Source organism: Stegastes partitus, unplaced genomic scaffold (genome assembly GCF_000690725.1).
Source record: "Stegastes partitus isolate 25-593 unplaced genomic scaffold, Stegastes_partitus-1.0.2 Scaffold409, whole genome shotgun sequence".
NCBI classification, from domain to species: Eukaryota; Metazoa; Chordata; class Actinopteri; family Pomacentridae; genus Stegastes; species Stegastes partitus.
In genome coordinates this window covers 402,525-424,693 of record NW_007578140.1, presented here as the reverse complement: position 1 = coordinate 424,693, position 22,169 = coordinate 402,525, and the positions used below count along the sequence as shown (strand labels likewise).

The window sequence follows — 22,169 nt, the reverse complement described above, 5'->3', positions numbered from 1 at the left end:
TATCCAACCACAGAGGACAAAAGCAAATAAAGATTAAATTAATTGGCTTACAGAAAAAGGGGCGGGTCCGGGACGCACCGAGCTGCGCCCCGTGAGAAAGTCTGCAGCTGCCAATCAGAGCCCGGGCCGAGGTCACATGATCCCGAAAAGTTTTTCGAGCTACATACACACTCATGTGGCCACGCCCCTCATCCAGGAAGATTAAAATTAGTAAACATGCAGTAAAGACTAAATCTGTTAAATCTGTTAGGAATACAAATATTGGTAATATAGCAAAAATAATATGAACGTTATTGTTTTGTTTTATTATTGTTTTGTTATTATTAATTTAAATTTAATTTTACATTTGAGAACTATTTTTTATCTGGTCATTAGTAGTGAGCCCTGTATTAACCAGCCGCCACTGGTAGGACTGAGCACATTCAAATTTATAAATGTGATGCCTTGCTATAGTTTAATCAATATAAACTTAGAAAAAATAAAATTGGCAGACATGAAAGTCTGATTCACATAAAATATAGGAAGACATCATTAAGAAGCAGAACCCTGCTTATCCTAACAAAGTTTTGTAAATATTTTGATTAGCATTTAGATTTTTTTTGGGAAAGCCATCATAATGAAATCATTTGTACATCAGACACGCAGATTGTCTTTAAATAACTATAAAATTTCAATTAAAAAATATTTTAGATAAAAACAGTAAATTCCTAAATGTATCATAATTTTACAAAATATTTTGTATTTGATAGATGAACCTACTAAATTTAATTTTGTTGCTTTTGCACATGTAAATTGTAAACATCCTTCATTAAACATCAAAAGGCTAGAAAATTAATATAAATTTTGGAAATTATTGGATTTTTATGAGACCATTCTTTTCCCCTTATTTACTGCTTATGTATGTATATATGTATTTATGCATGTATGTATGTATGTATGTATGTATGTATGTATGTATGTATGTATGTATTCATTTATTCCTTTTGTGGTGTAATAATAAATTAAAAAAATAAAAAATAAATGAAATATCTCTCCAGGGAAGCAGCCATACTGTTTTAATTTAAGTTATAAGGCCAAGTATGTGCCTATGTTGCCTATTTGTTTTTCATTTATTTGTGAGATGTTTTTAAAAAGTGAAGGTTTATTCGCAATGACCTGTGTGGTGTTGCATTTATATTAATCGCAGCAGTATGAAGAAATACAGTAATGGCTTGATGAACGTGTTGTTTTGGGATTCGATAAATGGTGTTTTTTAAAATGCGTGTTTTTCTTAAACTTACCTGAAAGCTGCATATATTCTTGTATTTGTCTATGAATGTAATCCTAGGTTTGTCCTAAATATACCAGGCTTTGCCCTCATTTCGTAAACGAGCTTTAGTTTATGAGCTCAGTGCTGTGATCGCCCTGTTGCTCTGGGATCGATTAGTCATCCTTTTTCTTTTTTGAAAAAAATCTTCCACGGCAAAATCGCGCGGCGTGTGTTCAGCTGTACAAATGTGGCTCACCACAACTTTGTCTCTGATACACGTTAGCAAGGAATAGACCACAACACAAATCGGCAAGAAAGGCAACAGCTTCTCTCCGTCAAAATGAGCGACGACACAGACTCCCCCCCTGAGAGGGAAATGAAGGTAAGCTCTGTTATCCACAAGTTGTGTTGACAGGTTAGCATGTTAAAGCTACTGCGTCAGTTCATGCTCAGTGGCTGCAGCTAGCTTAGCTGCTTAGCGAGGTGTCGGGTTTAGGTTTTTTGTTTCGTTAACCCCGACCTAAAGTATTTACTTAACTATGTTGATAACGTTGACACCGCTGGAATTTCAGTATTTTGTTAACAATTTGAAAACCCACAAGAAAAAGATGTTACAGCAACTTAAATCTCCTCAGTTTGTTAGCTAGCTGTGTATGCTAGCACTGTAGCTACTAGCATATAAATGTGCTCTTGAGAGTTGAATACTTTCGTGTTTGGTGAAATAGCAATTAACCTCGCGTGAAATAAAGTCTTCTAATACATGTCACGTCTTTTGCTGTAACATTACAAAAAGCTTAGCATCATTAGCCTCCATGATGACACCGCATGTGTATCTGTGTTGTTACAGTCAAATAAGTAGCCAAATAAGTTTTACGCATAAAACGAAACTCAAGTAAATTTTGCTGTGACCTCATATCTCAAGCATCCAAACCATGTTGTCAGAGTTTTAATAGGGTGTGGTCTAGTTTGCTTTTACTGAACTGGTAGCACATCTGTTTACGACTCATCTTTAAGTAACGGTGCTTGGTTTTGTTTTTAGGACTTTCAGTTTCGTCAGATGAAGAAAACGAGAGTATTTGAACCTGCTGAAGATTTGCCAAAAGACAGATCTAGTCTACTCACCATCTCAAACAAATATGGTTTAACTTTTGTGGGACTTGGCAGAACATTCAAAGTATACTCAACTCAAAGTATTTTGGCTGCTGATAAAGTTGATGGGAACTCCAACGAAGTCGGTAAGAATATGACTGTGCAGGTTTGATTTGAATGAACATTTAAAAAAAAAATCCTGAACACATCTCTTTTATTTTCCAATCAGAGCTTTTACTCACAATTCATTGAAAACATCCTCTGTGTTCTAGTCAAAGGGATACCAGCAGTGGCTGAGGTGACTGTGGAACTGGATCTGCACCACTTGGCTCTCAGCTGTGATGAACTGACCTTGTCAGTATGTGGGGTGTCTGGGGAGGCCGGTTTGTCCCTCACATTTTATGATGTCCGCACCTTAATAAACAAGGTACCTACTTTAGTGCATCTACACCAGTGTATGAGACACTCACCATATTTCTTTTAGATTCTGCCAGGGCCAGTGTTTAATAAAACCCCTAAAGAGCCTCTTTAAGATATATTTACATGATTTGCTGCACCTTGATTGCAGGTGTTACTGTAGGCTTCTGGATCACCACAGTCCAATGAAGCATGCTCCACTGATCTTATTACAGTTTAGAATGGGAAATGTCTGGCCAAAAAATGTATATTTTAAACCTTAATTACAATTAATAGGAGTCACATGTGTGATTGCAGCAGACCTTATTTTTACTGGTTATGAACTATAAAAACTCAGAATTTTATTTTCAGCCTTAATAAATACTTCCCTGCATGTTGTCAACGGTTAGATTATTAAAAGGTAGTAAAATAAGAACATTTTTGAAGGCAAGATTTTCAGGTTCACAAATTCCAGTGTAAATTTGATTACTTCTCTTTCCCGAGTATGCAGCCATGAAATGCCCCATTATCTGCCGGATTTTGTGGCGGCTTTGTTTTTTGTTTTACTTTGTAATTTCTTGCTTCTCCAGGCGAGACCACAGAAGCTACCTTTTGCGTCGCTGCAGCCAGCTGTACCACCTGGCACTCTAGTCCAGGACCTGAAGTGGAATCCTGCTCACGCAACCATGTTGGCTGCCTGTCTGTCTGATGGCAGTATGATGATTTTGGATGTTACTGACGTTGTCAAAGTGCAGGCTGAGCTACCTGCTTTAAGCGGCATCACCTGCAGTGAGTGAGACTCTTTACATATTTGTTGAGTTTACATGCTACGTATCTCTGACGTGGCTCAGTTGTATGTTATGTACCTTGTTTTACACAGTTTGCTGGAGTCCTAAAGGAAAGCAAGTTGCTGCTGGAAAAATGAATGCCACAGTCAGTCAGTATACACCAGTAAGTGAACCTAACTCACTGTAAATAACAATACAATAATAATAATTAGCCTTTGGAAGCGTCATCAATGGATCTCCTTTCTGTTCCAAAGGCACTAGAAGAGAAGAAAGTCATCTCATGCCCACACTTCTACACTTCTGAAGATCCTGTCAAAGGTAAGCTGACCACTTTTGTAAAATGAATAGGCGCTATGATGGCTGCCTAAACAGTGAACTAGTGATTGTCTTATTGACCTATTATTAGTGGCTTATAATGACATTTTGTGTCATGACTGAGGTTCTACCATAATCACTGTGTTCAAACTTTGTCTGTCCCTCATGTCTCTCTCTCCCATTGTGTCTCACAGCTCTGGATGTGCTGTGGCTCAGAACATACGTGTTTGCAGTGACCTATGCTGCTGCAGATGGGTCTCTTGAGACCCCTCCTGAGCTTGTGTTGATCTCCCTTCCTGTGAGTACATCTGTACTCTACTGAATTCACCTAACCACATGACTTTTTTTTCAAGTTACACAGTCTTTAGCACCACAAACACTAAGTGAAGAAACCAATGCAAGATTCGATACTTTGCCAGGTTCTGTATTGTAGCTTTTGGGAACACGTGATGTTTCTGCATTGTGGTGATACTATGCTTATTGTGTAGTGGCTCAGTAGTTACAAGGAGGCTCCTACTGCACTTGATGCACCTCCTTTTGTTATATTTTGTAATTTGAGTTGGCTGCTTCATGTAAGCGACTGCTAAGCCATTTAAGCCTATGTTTTATAGAGGTATTTAAGTCATAAACTTACCACCAGCACTTGTTTATATAGAGTTTGTCACGACAAATCATTTTTTTTATTACTGTGCAACATCACAAATCACATGTTTGTGTCACAGGAATTTTCAATCTGTCTCCTTACACCCTTAAAAGATAAGGAACACATTCCCCATAAAACCCTTTCACAGCAAAATGAAACAGAATATAACCTTTTAAGGCACAGTTGGATTGTAATGGCTGACATGCTAATGCGCACACATTTCTTTATGCATGGCAGCATTCCTTTTCTAGTGAAATAAGATTTGCAGCTAAAACATGCATTTTATTTTTACAGAAAAAAGACGAGAAAGTGGAGACAAAGTATCTGAACTTTGGTGACAGCGTCTACGGCAGCTGTACTGAGCGACAACACCACTACTTCCTGAGTCACATAGAGGACTGGTAAGAGCGATTCCAGTGTATAGGCATGGATGTTACAGCAGGCAGCCTTATTACTTTTAAGATGAAGTGTGTCATTTAGTCCTGTTTTATTTTAATGTTGTTGTATTGTTGATGTAAAGCTTTGCTTTCCCTCGTTGCTTATTTTATCCAGGGATCTCGTATTTGCAGCATCGGCAGCTTCCATTGAGGTCAGCGTCATTGCCAGACAAGACGACAAGGTATCTTATAAAATTAAAAGCTGATGTTAAGATGTCTTTTGTTTTAATGATACCGTGTTTTGATTACAGATTTAAATAGAAAGCGTCTGATGGATTTCCATTTAGCTGCCATTTATTACAGATACTGAGGCAGCAAAGTAGAAAGCCTGACATTATGGGTGTTTGAGATCCTCCAAAGTATCACCGAGGGTTACGTAGCTGTTTCACAATGTTCTTTTCCCTCTGAACACTTTCTTTTAAAATAATTTAGGTTAGCAAAGGTCCTTTCAATAAAGTTAATACCTTCATCTTAACCTTTCTTGAGGACTGTTTAGTCAGCTTGTGTAAATGCTGAAGTGTTGTAGTTAATAAAAGCAAAGACTTTAATGTCAGGTCTTCCAACAGATTACATGAAGTGCTGCAGCTTGCTGTAGTGTGGCAAATAAGATTTTGTTTACAGTTTGTTTGAAAACTTAGTTTAGGTGTGAACCCACCAAATCTGTCTGAGCACTGTGATGACTGTGTCTGATTGTTGCCCCTTTCCAGATGTGGGAACTCTGGCTCCTGGAAGATGCGAGTAGGGCCGAGCTTCCAGTGACAGAAACAAGCGAAGACACTTTACCCCTTGGTTTAGCCATAGACTACACCAGCAACCAGGAGATCCACATCAGTAAGTGAATTTGGTTTTCTGCGTCTGTCCTCTCTTCACCTGTCTGAGCAGAAGTTACTTTTCCATCAGCAAAGCCAGAACTCAAAGATAGTTGTCAGTTAATTTAATTATGGAATGCAGTCAAGTCTATTTTGCTATTTAAAAAAACAAACAAACTTTGAGGACTTTTTTCACATTTAGTTTGCTTTAATCAGTCACATCCTGATTCAAATTCTACCAGAAGATCAGTAAATCCAGAGCAGTTGGCTTTCTGCTGTCCCCTGTGTACGATCACATTGGTGATGTTCACTTATTTTGAATTTGAGCTGAGTTAGAAATCTTGCTATACCACTTCTACTCAGGTAGGATACGGTTTCAACTGAGTGAGGAGACCACATGAGCATTTTGTGCATGCCATTAACATAATTGAACACTTAAATGTAATGAGTTCTGTACACCACCACCACCACCCACTATGACCTCCATAATTATAACAAGTAGAATCATCACCATCATTAACAAACACTAACCGTCTCAGAGGAGAAGTAGGATTTATAGGTGAGCTGTTGCACTGAATTGAGTTACATTTCACAGGAGTACCTAATAAAGTGGCTGAGTGTATATATGCATGGTTCTTAAAATCATATACCACAATAGAAGATTTTAGATGTTGCACACCCCTATTCATGTTTTTTTTTTCCATATATGGAGGCAATTTTGAAAAAGTTCTTGAAATGCCATGGGATAATATTTAGTTAAATTTTTCATGATTGCTTAAAAGTTATGACTATAGAATGAATAGAATGCTTTTTATTGTCATCATACACAGTACAACGAAATTAATAGACAGCTCCAGTGGTGCAAAATACAAGTATAAAGAAGACAAATAAGAATAGATAAATATATTTACAAAAGGAGCCAGTAGGAAATATATACAGTCAGGAATAATCAAACGGTAGAATAAATATACTGCACTGTTGAATATATATATACATCATTTAGCACACACAATATGAGAGCAGGTAATCACTCAGATATGACGGTTTTGTTGTTGGCGACATTAACACAACGTTGTAGTAGGAACATCCAATCTACATCTGACATGACGGTATTGTGCCAGTATAAAGCGAAGGATTTGAGAACACCACACAGTATGTGGACTGTGTGGGAAAATAGAGGCAACATGGAGAGGCAGTGCTGTGTAAGGACTCAGTATAGATTTATCTTGTTGACGCTGTGGGTCTGATGTACACTGAAAGTGGTAAATTGTCTTCTAACCTGTGCCTCTGCAGAAAGAATGTGTGAATAGACATATATTGATTTTAAATGCAAGTTCTACATGGTACGAGCTGGATCAAATCAACAGAAATAGCAGACGAGTCTCAAGTGTGCAGCTCTGAGCAGCGTCCAGTGGATATAGACGCATTGCATTTGACTGGCAGCGGTGGGAACTGTCATGCCATTACTGCAAAGACACATGTTCTCCGGTGTAATGATCTTGCTGCAGTGTTCAAAACACCATCCACTTTTTGCTCACCACAGCCAGGACATCTGCTACAGTGCACCTTTCCTCTGCCACCTAATAAAAGCTCATTTCAATATGCTTTAATTTCATAATGGCATTGTCTCTCGTACTCGTGCCGTTGTCTTTACTGCAACTTTACAATGTTTCATGTTGCACACTGCCCTAATGATCAGTCGAGGCTCAAACCCATCAGGTCTCATTGTGTATACAGCATCCACTGCAGTGCTGTATTGCAGCATGTGTAAAGAATAGTGATAAGCTACCGTCTCAGTACACTGTTTTATCTTAACTGGCCCAGTCTGCCAGACATTCACGTAGGGCTGCTGTTGCTGTCTAGTCACATCTTTTCCTGTTCATTCTAAGAACTCCTTCCCCATCAAGAAAAAAAAACCCTGCAGTTTGAGCAACATTAGGACATGATTACATTCTGATCAAAACCTTGATCCGAAGTGAGACATTAGGTAGACAAAGAAAAAGGAGAGTAACGAGAGAGTTATCTGTGGAGGGGGAAAAAAAAAAAATGCACTCATTAAAATGGCTCAGACAAGCTAGAGGACCATAACAAACAACAAAGCCCAGACAATCCTGTTGCAGAATGCTGATGAGGTTTACCGTGTGCCTCTCCCATCTGTTCACTCTTTCTTTCACCCTCTATCTCCTTGCTTCTCAAATAGCTGTGAAACTTTTGTTTCATAACGGGGAAAAAAAAACATTAGATGCGGTGTTTTTTGGGTGTCTGTTCTCTGCATTGTGTGCTTATTTTGTGCAGAACTTTAAATCAAATGGTTTTCTTGAAGCATATTACTTGGCATTTTCCTGTGTCGGCCTGAATATGTATTTGCACACTGAATATGTATTTTTTTTTTTGCGTGTGGGTGTATGTTTCTGTTGTAAGTATAGGGTTCAAATTATGCAGACTGCTATAATGTGAAAATATACACACAGCTCATGGAAGGAACGGAGCTGCAAAATATTGGGTGATAGGGAGGTAAGTCAGTGGTGATAAATCAAAAAGGGAGATGACAGAGCGGTGGTTGTTGTCATTCCCCGATGACGGTGAAAGCTATACGTGAGGAATACAGTAGTTTTGGATCTGAGAGGCGGCTGTAGACAGAGCAAAGAGGACAAAGTGTACGGATCTTTCTGAAATGACAACTAACGCAGCTTAATTTGGGTAATTAATACACATTTTTATCGTTTAAATGGTGGTTTGATTTGACATGTGTTGCCCAAGGCACATTGCAAGATTTTGGAAAGTTAGAGAAGTTGGTGTGAGAAGAAGAGTGGCAAAAAGAGAAAGGACTGTTTTATCGAATCTGTAGTCTTTTTTTTATAAGTATACTGAGTACCTTTAACCACTGGAGGGCAGAAAGAGCTAAGGTCAATGAGATAAAGTCAGCGCTAATATACCGCCCATGTGCTCAGATGTTCTTAACACTGTCTTGAGTAAAGTGACCAATAACATTTAGTCATGAAAAGAGCAAGTATAGTGTGCTGACAACACTTTCTCTTCGTTTTCCTCGTGTAACTGTTGGAAACAGAGCTGACCAGAGCGCCTGTGTTACCGTCCGTTTTAGATTGGATCTTAATTATTAGTCTCTTTACTATGTTTCTCACCAGAGAGCTATAAAAGATTCCCTTTTAATCTGATCTGTGGAAGGTTTTCAAAACACCAGGGCAGGGGTGGGGGAAGTGAGAGAGGGAGGAAAATGGACTGTGTTTGTGGCAAAGTGAGCAGCTTGAGAATTGGTACGTTCTGTGAAAATGTGTATTTTTAAAGTGTTCTGCTCTGCAATTTCTGGAAAAATTTCTCAACGTATGTGTGACTCTAATTTGTGTTCAATCTTTCCGCCCTCGCAAAGCTGATGAGAAGACCTTGCCCCCAGCGCCCATAATGCTAATGCTGTCCACAGAGGGATTACTCTGCCCGTTTGCTCTGCTCAACCTCAATCCTGGGGTTAAGCAACTGGTCTCACCTCCTGCTACCCTCTCCTTGGAAGGGGAGAGGCTGCCCAAACCAGGTAAGAAAGCCAATAAACTGGACAAACATTTGTGTACAATGTTGTTAAGAGGGGGCGGCACAGCGATTCGTAATCATACACTCCAGTCCTCCGTTTTTCCCTCAAGTGATGTATTGATTGCTGGAGATTGTCAGGTGTGCTATTTTCGGATATGCCGACTTTTTGGCTGTTAACAAACAATCCGTATTTATCATGAATGTTGGTCTTACCTCGTCTGTAAAGTTCAGTTTGACTCAACAGCTCAGTTTAGTGTGAGAGAGACCTGTCAATCAAGTTAAACACATGGCCAAATAAATCCCTCATTAAGCTTATCCTAATGTCTTGAAGGGAAAGACTTTTGTTCTGCCTAAGATTTTCATTCCTACGCTTAATTAAATACACTAATGAAGTTTGGACTTTGAAGTTCAGACTAAAACTTTACGTCATCAAAAAAGACCTGAATGGTTTTGAATTGTGGTTAAGAGGGATTGTAATCAGAAAGAAAGAAAAGCATCAAAAATGTTATTTACAGTGTTATTATTTACATATGTAGGTTCAAAATGTTGACATTCGCTCTGTATGTTTTGCTGGATGTGGTAAAGAATGAATCAAACTGTTTTTTGTCTTTTATTTAACATGTTTTGAAGACAGATTGTTTTGTCCCTGACAAGGAGTTTTGAGTAGTTTGTGAAATCTCATTTTCTATGAAGCTAGAAAACTAGCACCAGCAGCTTCTAGAATCACTAATTACTCCTTGTAGACAAAACTTGCTCAAGATATGATGGGATTAAATGAAAGCTAATTTATTTTCTGTTCACTTGTTCTTTCTTCCACCCAAAATTGCTGCCTCCGCTCCATCTGCCCCAGCTGCCCTCTCAAACCTTGGCCTTATTGCAGCTGCACCCAGCCCTCCGATCGCCGCTGCAACGTCCTCCACCGCCCCGTTCAGCATCGTTCCTCCTGCTCCCGTGTCGTCATCCTCATCAACCTTCACTTTCTCAATCCCGACGACCTGCTCCACCTCGGCCCCCACAGCTTTTTCCCTGGGGGGATCGGCAGCTTTTGCCTCGGGATCCACAGTCTTCTCCTTTGCCTCCAAACCTCCCACTGAAACACCTTCTGCGTCTTCAGCGTTTTCTTTCAACAGCATCCCCATCAAACCATCAGCAGTGGCAGCTCCAGCCCCAGCTCCAGCTCCAGCTCCAGTGCCAACGCCTCAGAGCCTTGCTGCTGCCTCACCACCGACGGTGAAACTAAATTTAAATGAGAGGTACTGATCTATAATACGTTATGTATTTCTACTGACATGTTGATGTTTGGGGCTGAAAGGTGGAGCGGTGGTTAGCACTGTTGCCTCGCAGCAAGAAGGTCGCTGGTTCGCGTCCCGGTGAGGACACCCAGGATCTTTCTGTGTGGTGTTTGCATGTTCTCCCCGTGCAGCGTGGGTTCTCTCCGGGTTCTCCGGCTTCCTCCCACAAGGTCCAAAAACATGCTGAGGTTATTTGGTGATTCTAAATTGTCCGTAGGTGTGAATGTGAGTGTGCTCGGTTGTCTGTCTCTAAGACATCTTGGCGTCAGCTAATGGGGATCCTTTTAAATAAACAAATATATTCAAATCTGTCAACTCTTCCTTAAGGTTTTCAGCTGTGGAGACTCCACCACCAGCTTTCTCCTTCAGTTCCTCGCTGCCCAAAACAGTCGCGTCCAGCTCCAGTGGTTTGACCGCCCCTGCGCTCTCAACCACAAAGCCACCGGCTGTATTAGGTAAGAAAGTCTATCAGACTAATCTGTGTAAATTGTGTTTTTTATTTTGATCAGTTTGTGAAATCTTCCGTCAGGATTTGTAACTCTTATATTGCTGGTCACTTCTCAGCCCCAGTGCGTCCAGTTCAAACCACCACACCTCCCACAGTTGTCCAGAAACCTGCTCCTGCTGCCCAAGCGCGTGTCCAAGCTCCACAGGTATGGTTGATATTTTGCACAAAAATAAGGAAGTTATGTTTGCGCCAAGTGATTGTATACATGCATTAATGTGGTTGCATGAAAACTGGGTTTACTGAATTGTTCGCGCTAAAGTAGCTACATTATACCTCAGTGCAGGAACAAACATTGTATCACGACAGAAAGAAATATTCAGTTCTCTAGGAAAGAATAATGAAATGCATCATATCAATAATGTAACTAAGCAAAGAATTAAATGGGAGTGTATAGATGATGGATGGATGGCTTTATCAGCCACACATTAGCTTCAAAGCACTCCCTGTTTACTATAATGCACACTATATTTCCTGTCTGCCATTTTATTTCAAACTCCAAATCCTGAATGTGTTCACATAACCACCATTGTGCCTCCAAAAATCTCCAAAGGTAGTGTCTGTGGCATGTACACTTCTTTCTGCCAACAATCCAAATACAATCAATGGAACATGCTGCGTTGTATTGATGCAAAAGTGTTGTGTAACTTAACAACTGTCGGTGATGAAGCAAAATAATGATTATTAGTGTTCGAAAATTTCCATTTCCTGCTCGCTGTTTAGTGTCTGTTATAAAGAAAGAGAACGAGTTAACAAGGACATGATTCTGAGTACAGGCCTGTTGAATCGCTAGTTTTGTAAGCAGTCAACTGATTGCAGCAAAAAATAAATCAACAAATCACAAATGAACAAACACGAAAGAAACAGATGCTATGGAACCTTTCTGGTGTCAGTTGCCACTAGCAACAGTGGCCAACTGACACCAACTGCTATTGACAGAAGAAAGGTGGAGTTGTATCAGGTGTCAGAAATTTAAGATAATTTCTTGGTTCAAACTTGTCCTGTTTTTATGCTTGTTTTGTCGCCTGATTGCTGTTCATTTTTGATCACAAGATTTGATGTATTTACTGACTTGTTGATGCAGGCGGCTGTTAGCATGAAGGCCCTGGAGAAGCAGTTACAGCAAAAGAAGGACACTGATCCTATCATGGCTGGTATATTGGAGGAGGTGAGACATGTCATCCAGTCAACACTGAAATACTGTCTAGCAGTTAGCACTTTTGATGGTGAACTTGTAGAAAGAAAGAAAGAAAGAAAGAAAGAAAAAAGGAGGGTGCTTGGCTGTGGCCTGAGCCATTAAGCAGCCAAGTTCAAACTTTGGTTAATTTCAGCTAATGACACAGCTAGTTGTGTGCTAAGTTAGGATTAACTAATTGCTAAAAGAGGATAGGTTGCACAACAGCAGCTCGTTGGTGTATAGTGACTTGTTGTTAATATCCACTAACTGCCAGTTGTGCAGTTACTGTTGGTAGCTAGCTGAACCTGAAGTGAACTTCTGTAGACTGTAGAATAAAACAGCTGATAGAAAGAATTGAGTATGATCACCATATACTTGGCCTAAAACTGAGCAAACTTAGTAGACTATAAAATACTTATCACAAAGAGCCTAATACAGCTCAGCTTAAAACACCTCAGATGAAAGAACTGGTGGTGTTTTAAATTTATTTATTTTTCTGTTCACTTTGTATGATATTAATTGATTGAGTTTGTTTTTGTAAGCTTCCTTACCTTATATTTGTATAGTGCTTTTTAAGACACTCCGACACTTTGCAAAGTGTTTACCTTTTAGTGCCTAAAACATTTCCATATTCACAGTACTGTACATGTTATACATACATATACATTTTCATCAGCTGAGGCGTTTCTTCAGCATCAGATTTAATTGTGCAACAATTTAGCAAATACTAGTCTGAAACAAGCTACCTTTGTAGTTTCTAAGAACTTAGGAAAGAGTTGATACACCAGGTTACCAGAGGATTTGTGAACAGCTGGTGCAGCTTGTTACCGAACACCTTAAAGATAACACCATGTCATGAAATGGGTGTGGAAAATGTCCCTCAAATTGTTTGATAATGAAGCAAATCTTTCATTTGCCATCAGATTGCACACTTCCAGAAGGAGTTAGACGACCTGAAGGCAAGAAGTGCGAAAGCTGACTTTAAGGTTGGCACTAACGAGGAGATGAAGGATTTGAGGAAAGAGTCAGAAGACCTCCATATTTTCACCCTGGAGATCAAGGAAACCACAGAGGTAAGACCACGGTTGAAAAACCAGAACGGGTTCAGTAACTGCTTGAGTTGACCCAAAGCCTTGTGCACAAAAGCACATTCACCAGACAGATCCTATGTATATGGCCTGCTTTCTGCTCTTCTCTTTTACTGTATGTGGAGTTGAAAAGTAAACTAAAAAGAGTGTATTGGACAGTCCTAAGTATTGTATTCATCAAAGTATGTGTTGACTTGTAACTTTTTTGTCTTATCTTAATTTCCTCAAAAGCAAAGTTCGGAAAATGGCAGCACAAGAATACCTACCGTGTGTCTTTTTTGGATGAGTTAACTTACAGTCAGTAGATCTGAAGTTAAAGATTTCACACATTTTTTTTCAAGCCTTTTGTTTTTGTGATTTGCAGTCGCTCCATGGGGACATTGGCACACTGAAGACGACCTTACTGGAGGGCTTTGCTGGGGCAGAAGAAGCAAAGACCCAGAGTGAATTGAGCAAAGACAAAAATTACAGGCAGCTGCTGTACAAAAAACCTCTGGACCCACGCAGCGAGGAACAGCTCAAGGTGAGAATCAGACGAACAGATGACTCAAACAATGTTTACATGAATGGGTACTGTGAATGCTTGTGAATCCTTTAAATGAAACGCCCACATGACACCTTGTCTGTTTGATTCTTCTCTTTTTGCTTTATTCAGGAGATACGCAGGCTGTATCAGTATGTTATGTTTGCTGTGGAGGATGTCAATGACGTCCTGGATGTGGAGTGGGAGAAGCACCTGGAGAAGAAGAAAAAGCAAAAGTGAGTGTAAAAGATGACGGATGACCTCTGACGGAGTATTTGATGCGCAATTTAAAAAAAAAAAAATGTTTGTGATGAAATACATCTCTCCTTCACAGACACATGGTTGTGCCGGGGCGCGAGGGCCTGTTTAATACGCTGGCCAACAACCTGTACATCATCAACCAGCAGAAGAACAGATTGGACCAGCTGGTGAAGGAACTCACTTCACTGCGCCTCTACAGCAAAACGACCGCTCCTACCATAAACCAAAACACTGTTACAGCAACATCAGCTGGGTAGGAACTGGCAATTAACAAGCAGCAGGAGTGGAGTAATTAAAAAAACAATAAGCGATGAATGAATATTGAAGACTCTGAGTTAGTTATAGCACCTAAAAATACAGTTTAATGGTAAAAAATAGTTAAATAACACAAAGATTGCACACATTTCTTTGTGCAGAAGCGTTCACATATACCAAGGATTGTGGTGTTTGTAACTTATATCTTGTCTCTGTGTTTTCATTAGTTTGGAAAGTGAGCTTGAGAGTTTAAGGGATGCTCTCCTGAAAGCCAGACTGGACACTACCTCTCCCAAAGCCAAATCCAAATCTCCAGGTATCAAGCTTTATATGTTTGTGATATAGAAATGATAAAGGATATCATGTTTAATAACTGCAACATACTAACATCAGATGTTTCTTCAGCAGTCAAGATATCGCCTGTTAAACAGTCACAGCTGCGCAACTTCCTGTCAAAGGGACAGATGCCTCCTGTGCGCTCAACTGCACCAGGTACTGGAAAATTATGGTTTCATGAAAGTTTCAGGTGTATTTTGACTTTACTGTATATCCTGAAATGAAACGTCTGCACAAATATAGCTTGTAAGAGTGGGCTGTCTAATAAAGCAAAGCTAATTCATCAAGCTTCTCCTGTGCCTGTTAAAGGAGATGAGGAGAAGTTCGTCTGACAGCTAGATTTAAGTTAATATGTTAGCAAACTAAGATGACTTCATTTTTTTTTTCCCAGCCAACCTGTCCCGCTCAGCCTTCCTTTCACCGAAATACTACGAGGACTTGGATGATGTGAGCTCGACATCCTCCCTGTCCCAGTCCTTGGACCCTCACCCGCCTCACCTGGAGCTAGAAGAGGAGGAACTGCAGCCACTGCCTCTTCCCATGACTGTCATACCTCCAGCACTGTCCACTCCCCGCCACCCCACAGTCGTCAGGACCCCTTCTATCCAACCGGGCTTTGGAGCCATCCAGTCCACCCCTTTAACCAAAATTCACCCAGTACAGGGTATGGGCTTTGGACTCAGCCCTATTGCCAGCCCTGGTGAGTAAATCTGTTGTTTGGCATTCAGAGCCATTAAATACTGTTTTGGATGTCACATTTTTGACAAAGTAAGAGTATTGGACATGCTTTGTTTCATAAATGTTGTATTAATATTTCAGTTCCAACCAATAAGATCAACCTCAGCGGGGCGGATAGCACTGCTCTTGCCACAAAGACAGTAAAGCATGGAGCTCCACCAACTGAGAGGGCTGTACCTGTCACCATCCCGGCACAGCAGGCGGCAGCCACAGCTGCTCTACGCAGGCAGATGGCCAATCAGAAGATGGGTAGGAAGAACAAACAGTAGTCCATAAGGAACAATTACTTAAACAGTAATAAATATGTAGCTACATTCTGTGTATAGGAAGCTGTTTTGTGTAACATCTTATTGCTATACCCCTTGTAAATCACCAGGGGGAGACAAAGACTTACATGTGTTATGTGAAACTGACAGCTTTATGTCTCTGTCCAGTACTAAATCACATCTAAGAATGATTTGCTAAGTTGTTTCTATGTCATTGAAATAGGGCTTTAATTGCCATGAAAACATTCCATTCATTTATTTACATCTGTCTTGTCTGTTTGGTTTTCAGTGTAAACTTCATATGCATTTGTTTGTGTTCCAGCTGTGGTCAGTACCTCCCTGACAGAGTCCACTTTGAAGACTGTTCCTCAGGTGGTTAACGTCCAGGAGCTCAAGGACAAAGGGCCTCCTGTGCCCGTTTCCTCCATCATCAGGTAAAAAAAATTCTCAGGGTTTTTTTTTCAGGAAGTGACCTTTTCCACTTTTAGTGATAGCTGTATCATTGGATGGGTGTAAATGTACTAGTGTCTGTTGACTAAAACAGGATTATAGAGAGTAATCTGACTACAGAAAATTTAAATGAATTATTTGGCTTGCTCTGCCCTCTGATTAAATCTGAGTGAAAAAATAAGTTAATGTCAGAATACATCCAAAGTTCTGTCATGTTTGGTAGTTTGAATCATTAAACCTATTTGTGAGGAGTACACATAAACTATTACTTAATCAGGCAATGATTCTGGAAAACCCAGAGGCAGACATTACTATTTGTGGTTTTATTGTCTTGTTTTACAGTTAAAGTCCTGCTATATTTGTAATTTTGCCATGACAGATCTTTGCTATTTGCCCTTGAGTATTTATTTATTTTTTTAGCAGACAAGGGCAGGTATGCGTACAAGATTTAAAGTCAAGATGTGCTAATCAGTGAGCAACATCGACCATGAGTAGGTGGTGTGGAAATAACACTGATGTAATTCTCATTCAGTTCAATTTAAATTCAGGAATACATGTCTGAAATATGCACAGTGCAGTGCTATCTAAAAATAAAGGGAGAGTGTTTTTGTTTTTCCTTCGTGATGTGAAAGATACAGGACTTGTCTGCTGTCTTGTATGTGGGCCAAAGCACAATTTTCCCCTTAATAATATTCAGAATAGTCATTATATTTGTCATAATAATGTTATTGTTACTGCCCACCAGTAGCTTCACAAGTGCTGACATTTCACAATTTACTGTGTTTAGGTACAGATGAAAAAGTGCTTTTTTGTCTGTCTTATCTAGTTTATATCGTGTTTAATATTAAGCATCTTATATAGCACAGTGGTGTTAAATCAAGCCTCCATCCACTTTAGTATATTTCCAACTAAGAGTCTGTCACTACAGGTCCTTGAGGGGTTCAGTGTTTGTTTTGTGCGTGTCTCCCCGGCATAGATTTATCAGGTCATTGACTCTAACTAATCTCGAATCCGATGCATGCGATGAGGAGAGGCCAGCAGTCTTTAAAGGACCCAGCTTGTTCTCTCAAGCATTGCTTCTCTTCCATATTCTCATCATTAAAAAAGAACAAATCCTCATCTTCTCAATATTACAGTTAAAAATTCTGTCTTCATTTCTTTCCGCCTCCTGACCTCACATATGCTAATGTGTGCGATATTGTTGATGATCCTGTAATGTCTGTGTCACATAGAGTGCGTTACAATGGCAATGCTTATTTTATTTTTGTATGTTTTAAGATGAGCTTTTTTTTACAGTGATAAAGAAGAGGAGCTGTATGCATCCTTAGAGTCACTGTATGCCCACAGTCTAGTTCTATCTTTTCATACCATTATTCCCTTCATTTGCTTTTCTTTGCGTCTTTTGTTTTGCTCTTTATTCAGTTTTATCCTTCATTGTTTTGCCTCTTGATCTCTCCTGCACCTCAGTCTTTCTGTCTCAGTGGGCTATGCTCTACTTTTGTGCTTGATATTTCAGTAGGTCATCCTTGCTTGGGGCTTTTCCCAAATAAAGCGTGCTCACCATAAAAAAAAGCACAGCAAGGCTTTGTGAGAGTACGATGGTTATGAAATAAGGCCTTTCCTTGATGGTGCACCAAGATACTTTTTTCCCCCCCAGTCAAACAATAATGGCTCAGCAGACATTGCTACAAATTATTCCCACCTTTTGATATAGTTAAAATGTGATTTAATTTATCGTAAGAAAAAATTACATGCTCCCAAGAAGTTAGTATTTCATACATCGACAGACCTAAGTATTTATTTCTATCACTCATTTACAAATAATGTGATATAATGATAAGTTATGTAATATTTAGTTCTTGTCCACCCAATTATATCAGCAGAGGGCAGGTTTTCATCGTCCACACAGGATGTGAACACCTAATTTTACCTAATACAGTTTCATAAGGTGTTTGTTATATTTGTTACATGTGAATGTCGTTTCATGTCTCTCCTTTTTGTTGTCGTTCACAGCTCATCAGTCCCAGATCCAACCGCTGCCTTTGCAGCAGTGTCCAATCAGGCCAAACGAGTGAGTGTTATCTATATTTAACAAGCTGTCATTCATCTTTTCATGCCTAATGTGCCACTTCGGTGACATATTCTTATTCCTCATATGTAAACTGTTCCTAAAATGAATCTTGAATGGCTCACACATCAAATGTGTTTTATTTTTATACTTTTACAGAATCAAAGTTTTAACTATTATTAACATGTCAGTCACCAAACCACAGACTTTAAAAAAACATGACCTGCTTTTCACATAAGATTACTGGTTAGAATACATGTTGAAATAATTACTTTATATAGTGTTTGATATTTTAAAGTAGATCTGTATAGGGCTGCTTCAAATATATGCCTTTAATATATCTTTATCTGTTCACATGCAATTACTTACATATTCAAAATCAGCCATATTTGATGTTTTTGTACCCCTCCTGTTGCAACTTTTAAGAACATTCAGCATGCGAAAATTCACAGATTGCTGACACTTTTGCGCCTGAGGAGAGACCATTAAGTGCATGGGTGAGAAATGTCCCAGGTTCTTCCCATGCCGATGTTACAAATTGCAGCTGGGTGACAGGGAAACTCCTCACACACATCTTGTTAGTTCGCCCCAAGTTCAGTGTAATAGAAGTGACCCAAACATACTGATCTTCTGACACATGTGCACATGCTTTAAGGTTCTAGCTTTGTGCATGTGAGCTGTAAACTAAAGCAAACCTGTTTATCACCTGTTGAATCACGTGCACATATCTTGTGTTTTTCTGTAAGGAATAGAATTATACCATGATAGTCATTTCCCGCATGTGTTGAAAACTGTCTCTGCAGAATCCTACCCAAGGTGTCCAAAAGATGCCCGCTGAAAATACATCCGTTCCACAGACAAGTTTTGTGTTTGGTAAGTAACATCTGATATACTGTTGGTACATAGATTACCTCTTACATATTGACCTGATCTGGTTACACATAAACACAACTTTCCAAAAACATTGTTTATGATTATCTTTTGCTTTAATGTCGTGACATAAAGTCCATTTTTACTGACTTCATAAACTTTTTGTTCTTCAGGTCAGCCATCCAAAACAGATGTTTCTGTGGCTCCGGCAAGCTCAGTGGAGCAAAGCTCAAGCAAAGGTTTCTCTTTCACTTCAGGGTGAGTTAACTTAAGCTCGCTGAGATCACTTAACATTTTCATATAAGTTATATAGTATGTTTGTCATTGTATTTATTATATAAAAGCAGTCTACGAAAGATATACGTTTATCTTGAGTTCCTATAAATGCTTCCTATCAAATGGAATTTGAAGCCGCCTGCTAAATCCTTCCATCATCATAAAGCTTTGCTTGTCTGTGGGTCATAGTAGCTACTGGAGCACTATCATGAGTTTTTTAGTCAAAGACTGTGGCTGAGATTTGATTTATTAATTTCCATCTCAGTCCCGCCGCCTACTCTAGCCACACAGGTGAAGAAAGTGTGGGAGGAGGTGACCAATTATCGACAACACTGTATTGTTGTGATTCTCCAAACGCTCCTGCAATTTTAATGAAATCCCTTTGGAAATTACACTCTGCCCACATTTTCTGTTTCACTCTGAAATATGTCACATTACAGAGGCTAAAGATGTTCTCGCTGTTGTTCCATTGTGAGTTAAAATATTTCCTTTTTCAGGTCCTCAGGCTTCAGTTTTGCCTCTGTTACACAAGGAGCTGGAATGCCACAAGGTAAAAACAATACAGCAGCTTGGTATCAGGGAAGTTGTAGATCTATGTCAACTGTACATGCACTCACTGTTTTTTTCCTTCATCTCTCCAGTGAAGGATGTGAATAAATTCTCCTTCAGTGGAAATGGCAAGATGGTGTTTGGACAGACTGCAGAGGAGCCATTCTCCCTCACCCCTAAGTCCACCTCTCCTGCTCTTGGCTCTGGGTCACCCACTTTGGCTCCAAACACATCAGGTGAAGCAGCCAAACACACCTCAACCACAGCTGCTCTCAGGACCGAAGCGCAGCCTCCAAAGACGATCGGAGGAGAGACTCTGGGCAGTTTCTCTGGACTGCGTGTCGGCCACGGTGAAGAAGCTAAAGATTCAGCCACCAAACCTGCTGCTGCAGCGTTTACGTTTGGGGACACTGGACTCGGCATTGGCAAGGGACCTCCACAGTTTAGTTTTGGTGCAGGTCTCCAAAAGCCTACAGAAGACTCTACAGCAGCAGACTTGTCCAAGGGGGCAGGGTCTGGCAGTTTGTTCAAGCCTCCTGAATCAAACTCCAAGCCAGTCTTCTCTGTTCCGCAGTCTGCCTCGACTGCTTCAGCTTTGCCTACATCTTTTAGTAGTCTTCTTGCAGCTTCTTCAGAGTCATCAGAGGAGCCAAAAACACCCCCTCAACCTTCAGAGCCCACTCCACCCCCTGAAAAAGAACCTACTCCCCCTGAACCTGCTGTAGAGAGCAGCACTAACCCTGTAGTGCCTGAGCCTGTAGCAGATGCAGCCACTACAGAAACTGCAGCAGCCACCCCAACACCCGCAGCACCAACACCTCCACTTCCTTTGGCCACAACTGCCCCTGCTCCAGAACCTCCCTCCACCATCACAGCACCAGCTGAAGCAACCCCTCCAGTACCAGCCACTGCTCCTTCTACAACAGAAGTCATACCGGACCCCTCTGCAACTGCTCCTCCGCCTACGTATACGTCAGCCCCTGCCGCCACAGCGCCTGTAACCCAGGTAGCTCCACCAGCGTTCCAGGTGCCCAATTCTGACAAACCAGGCTCCATTTTCACTCAGCCTGCTCCTGCCACAACAGACAGCAGTTCTGTCGGAGTCACACCAGTTATCAGTACAGCTGTTCCTGCAGCCACCACTCCCACAACTACAGTTGTGAACACTGCAGCAACTACTGCTGCTAGCACTGTGTTCGGGCAACCTGCTGCACCTCCGGCTTCCTCCGCCCCAGCATCCACAGGATTTGGCTCAGCTGGGTTTGGTGCATCAACTGGAACCGGTTTTGGCAAATCAGTATTTGGCCAGGTGAGCGGCTTTGGCCAGCCTGCCAGCAACACTGGAACATCTGGTGGTTTTTCTTTTGGCCAGTCTGCATTTGGAGCAAGTTCTAGTAGTGCGACTACCGGAGGAGGGGGTCTTTTTGGTGCTTCTACCGCTAGCAATGCGAGTTCCTTTTCCTTTGGCACGAGCAGCGCCAACACAGCCAGCAGCACCGGCTCAGGGCTGTTTGGACAAAGCACAGCCCCAGCGTTTGGCCAGAGCTCTGGATTTGGGCAAGGATCTGTGTTTGGGAGTAACACCACCACATCCTCGTCTTCGGGATTCAGCTTTGGACAGCCCTCAGGTAAGTCTTGACTTCATCAGATCAAGAGTTTGTTGTTTAACGCCTCGTTTCCCTTTTACCGTGTCTTTGTTGTTTGCACAAAATTTTTCTGAAAGATTTTTTTTTGTCAAGGTGTGTTTGAATCATATGTTATCTCTCCATATGCTATAAATTCTGTACTTTGACTTGATTTTAGTTCTGTGGCTCTTTATAAATAGCCGGCTTTCAAAAATAATGGCGTCTTCCAGCAATCAAGTTGTCACTCAAACTGGTGTGGTAGTCAGTAATCAGAACTATATGGCTACAAATAGTTAAGTCACATCTGACAATGTTGACGCTAACACTGTCTGACAGCCTGTGAATTACATGGTTGTGTCTGTAAGGGCGGTGCAGGAGTCTGTGCAAAATCATGGGCGAATCTCACTGACCCGCACATGTTGTGGCGATTGAAGCCAAATGTGTCACTTCTGTTTGATCACTTGCAGGAGAGAGGACACCTGGTTTTGTAGTATTTCAGCCTGAGTGGGTTAGAGGGAGTTGTCCCATTCCCAAAGATTCTCTAAATTCCCAAAGCAGTATGGGAATGCCTGTCCCAGTGGACAGCTGATGCCCGTGTATGAGCTCAGCACTTAGACGCAG

The 22,169-nt window shown here is 40.6% G+C and overlaps 1 protein-coding gene across 5 annotated transcripts in view; it reads left to right on the top strand.

Moving 5' to 3' along the window:
* Positions 1-1,458: 1,458 nt before the first annotated feature.
* Positions 1,459-22,169, top strand: part of nup214 (nucleoporin 214) — a 66,523-nt gene continuing 45,812 nt past the window's right edge. For 4 of the 5 annotated variants that reach the window (XM_008285574.1, XM_008285573.1, XM_008285571.1 and 1 more), the window contains exons 1-29: positions 1,459-1,631; positions 2,289-2,484; positions 2,611-2,765; positions 3,325-3,523; positions 3,615-3,685; positions 3,777-3,840; positions 4,032-4,135; positions 4,775-4,881; positions 5,033-5,099; positions 5,625-5,748; positions 9,115-9,273; positions 10,120-10,522; positions 10,889-11,016; positions 11,126-11,214; positions 12,151-12,234; positions 13,167-13,316; positions 13,696-13,854; positions 13,987-14,090; positions 14,189-14,368; positions 14,598-14,686; positions 14,776-14,862; positions 15,098-15,406; positions 15,526-15,693; positions 16,033-16,144; positions 18,174-18,231; positions 19,032-19,101; positions 19,272-19,356; positions 19,872-19,924; positions 20,016-21,551. In XM_008285574.1, coding sequence (XP_008283796.1) covers positions 1,590-1,631; positions 2,289-2,484; positions 2,611-2,765; positions 3,325-3,523; positions 3,615-3,685; positions 3,777-3,840; positions 4,032-4,135; positions 4,775-4,881; positions 5,033-5,099; positions 5,625-5,748; positions 9,115-9,273; positions 10,120-10,522; positions 10,889-11,016; positions 11,126-11,214; positions 12,151-12,234; positions 13,167-13,316; positions 13,696-13,854; positions 13,987-14,090; positions 14,189-14,368; positions 14,598-14,686; positions 14,776-14,862; positions 15,098-15,406; positions 15,526-15,693; positions 16,033-16,144; positions 18,174-18,231; positions 19,032-19,101; positions 19,272-19,356; positions 19,872-19,924; positions 20,016-21,551 — 5,152 coding nt within the window. In that variant the 5' untranslated portion in view covers positions 1,459-1,589. The remainder of the gene's footprint in view (positions 1,632-2,288; positions 2,485-2,610; positions 2,766-3,324; positions 3,524-3,614; positions 3,686-3,776; positions 3,841-4,031; positions 4,136-4,774; positions 4,882-5,032; positions 5,100-5,624; positions 5,749-9,114; positions 9,274-10,119; positions 10,523-10,888; positions 11,017-11,125; positions 11,215-12,150; positions 12,235-13,166; positions 13,317-13,695; positions 13,855-13,986; positions 14,091-14,188; positions 14,369-14,597; positions 14,687-14,775; positions 14,863-15,097; positions 15,407-15,525; positions 15,694-16,032; positions 16,145-18,173; positions 18,232-19,031; positions 19,102-19,271; positions 19,357-19,871; positions 19,925-20,015; positions 21,552-22,169) is intronic. The other variant, XM_008285572.1, reaches the window with a different exon arrangement.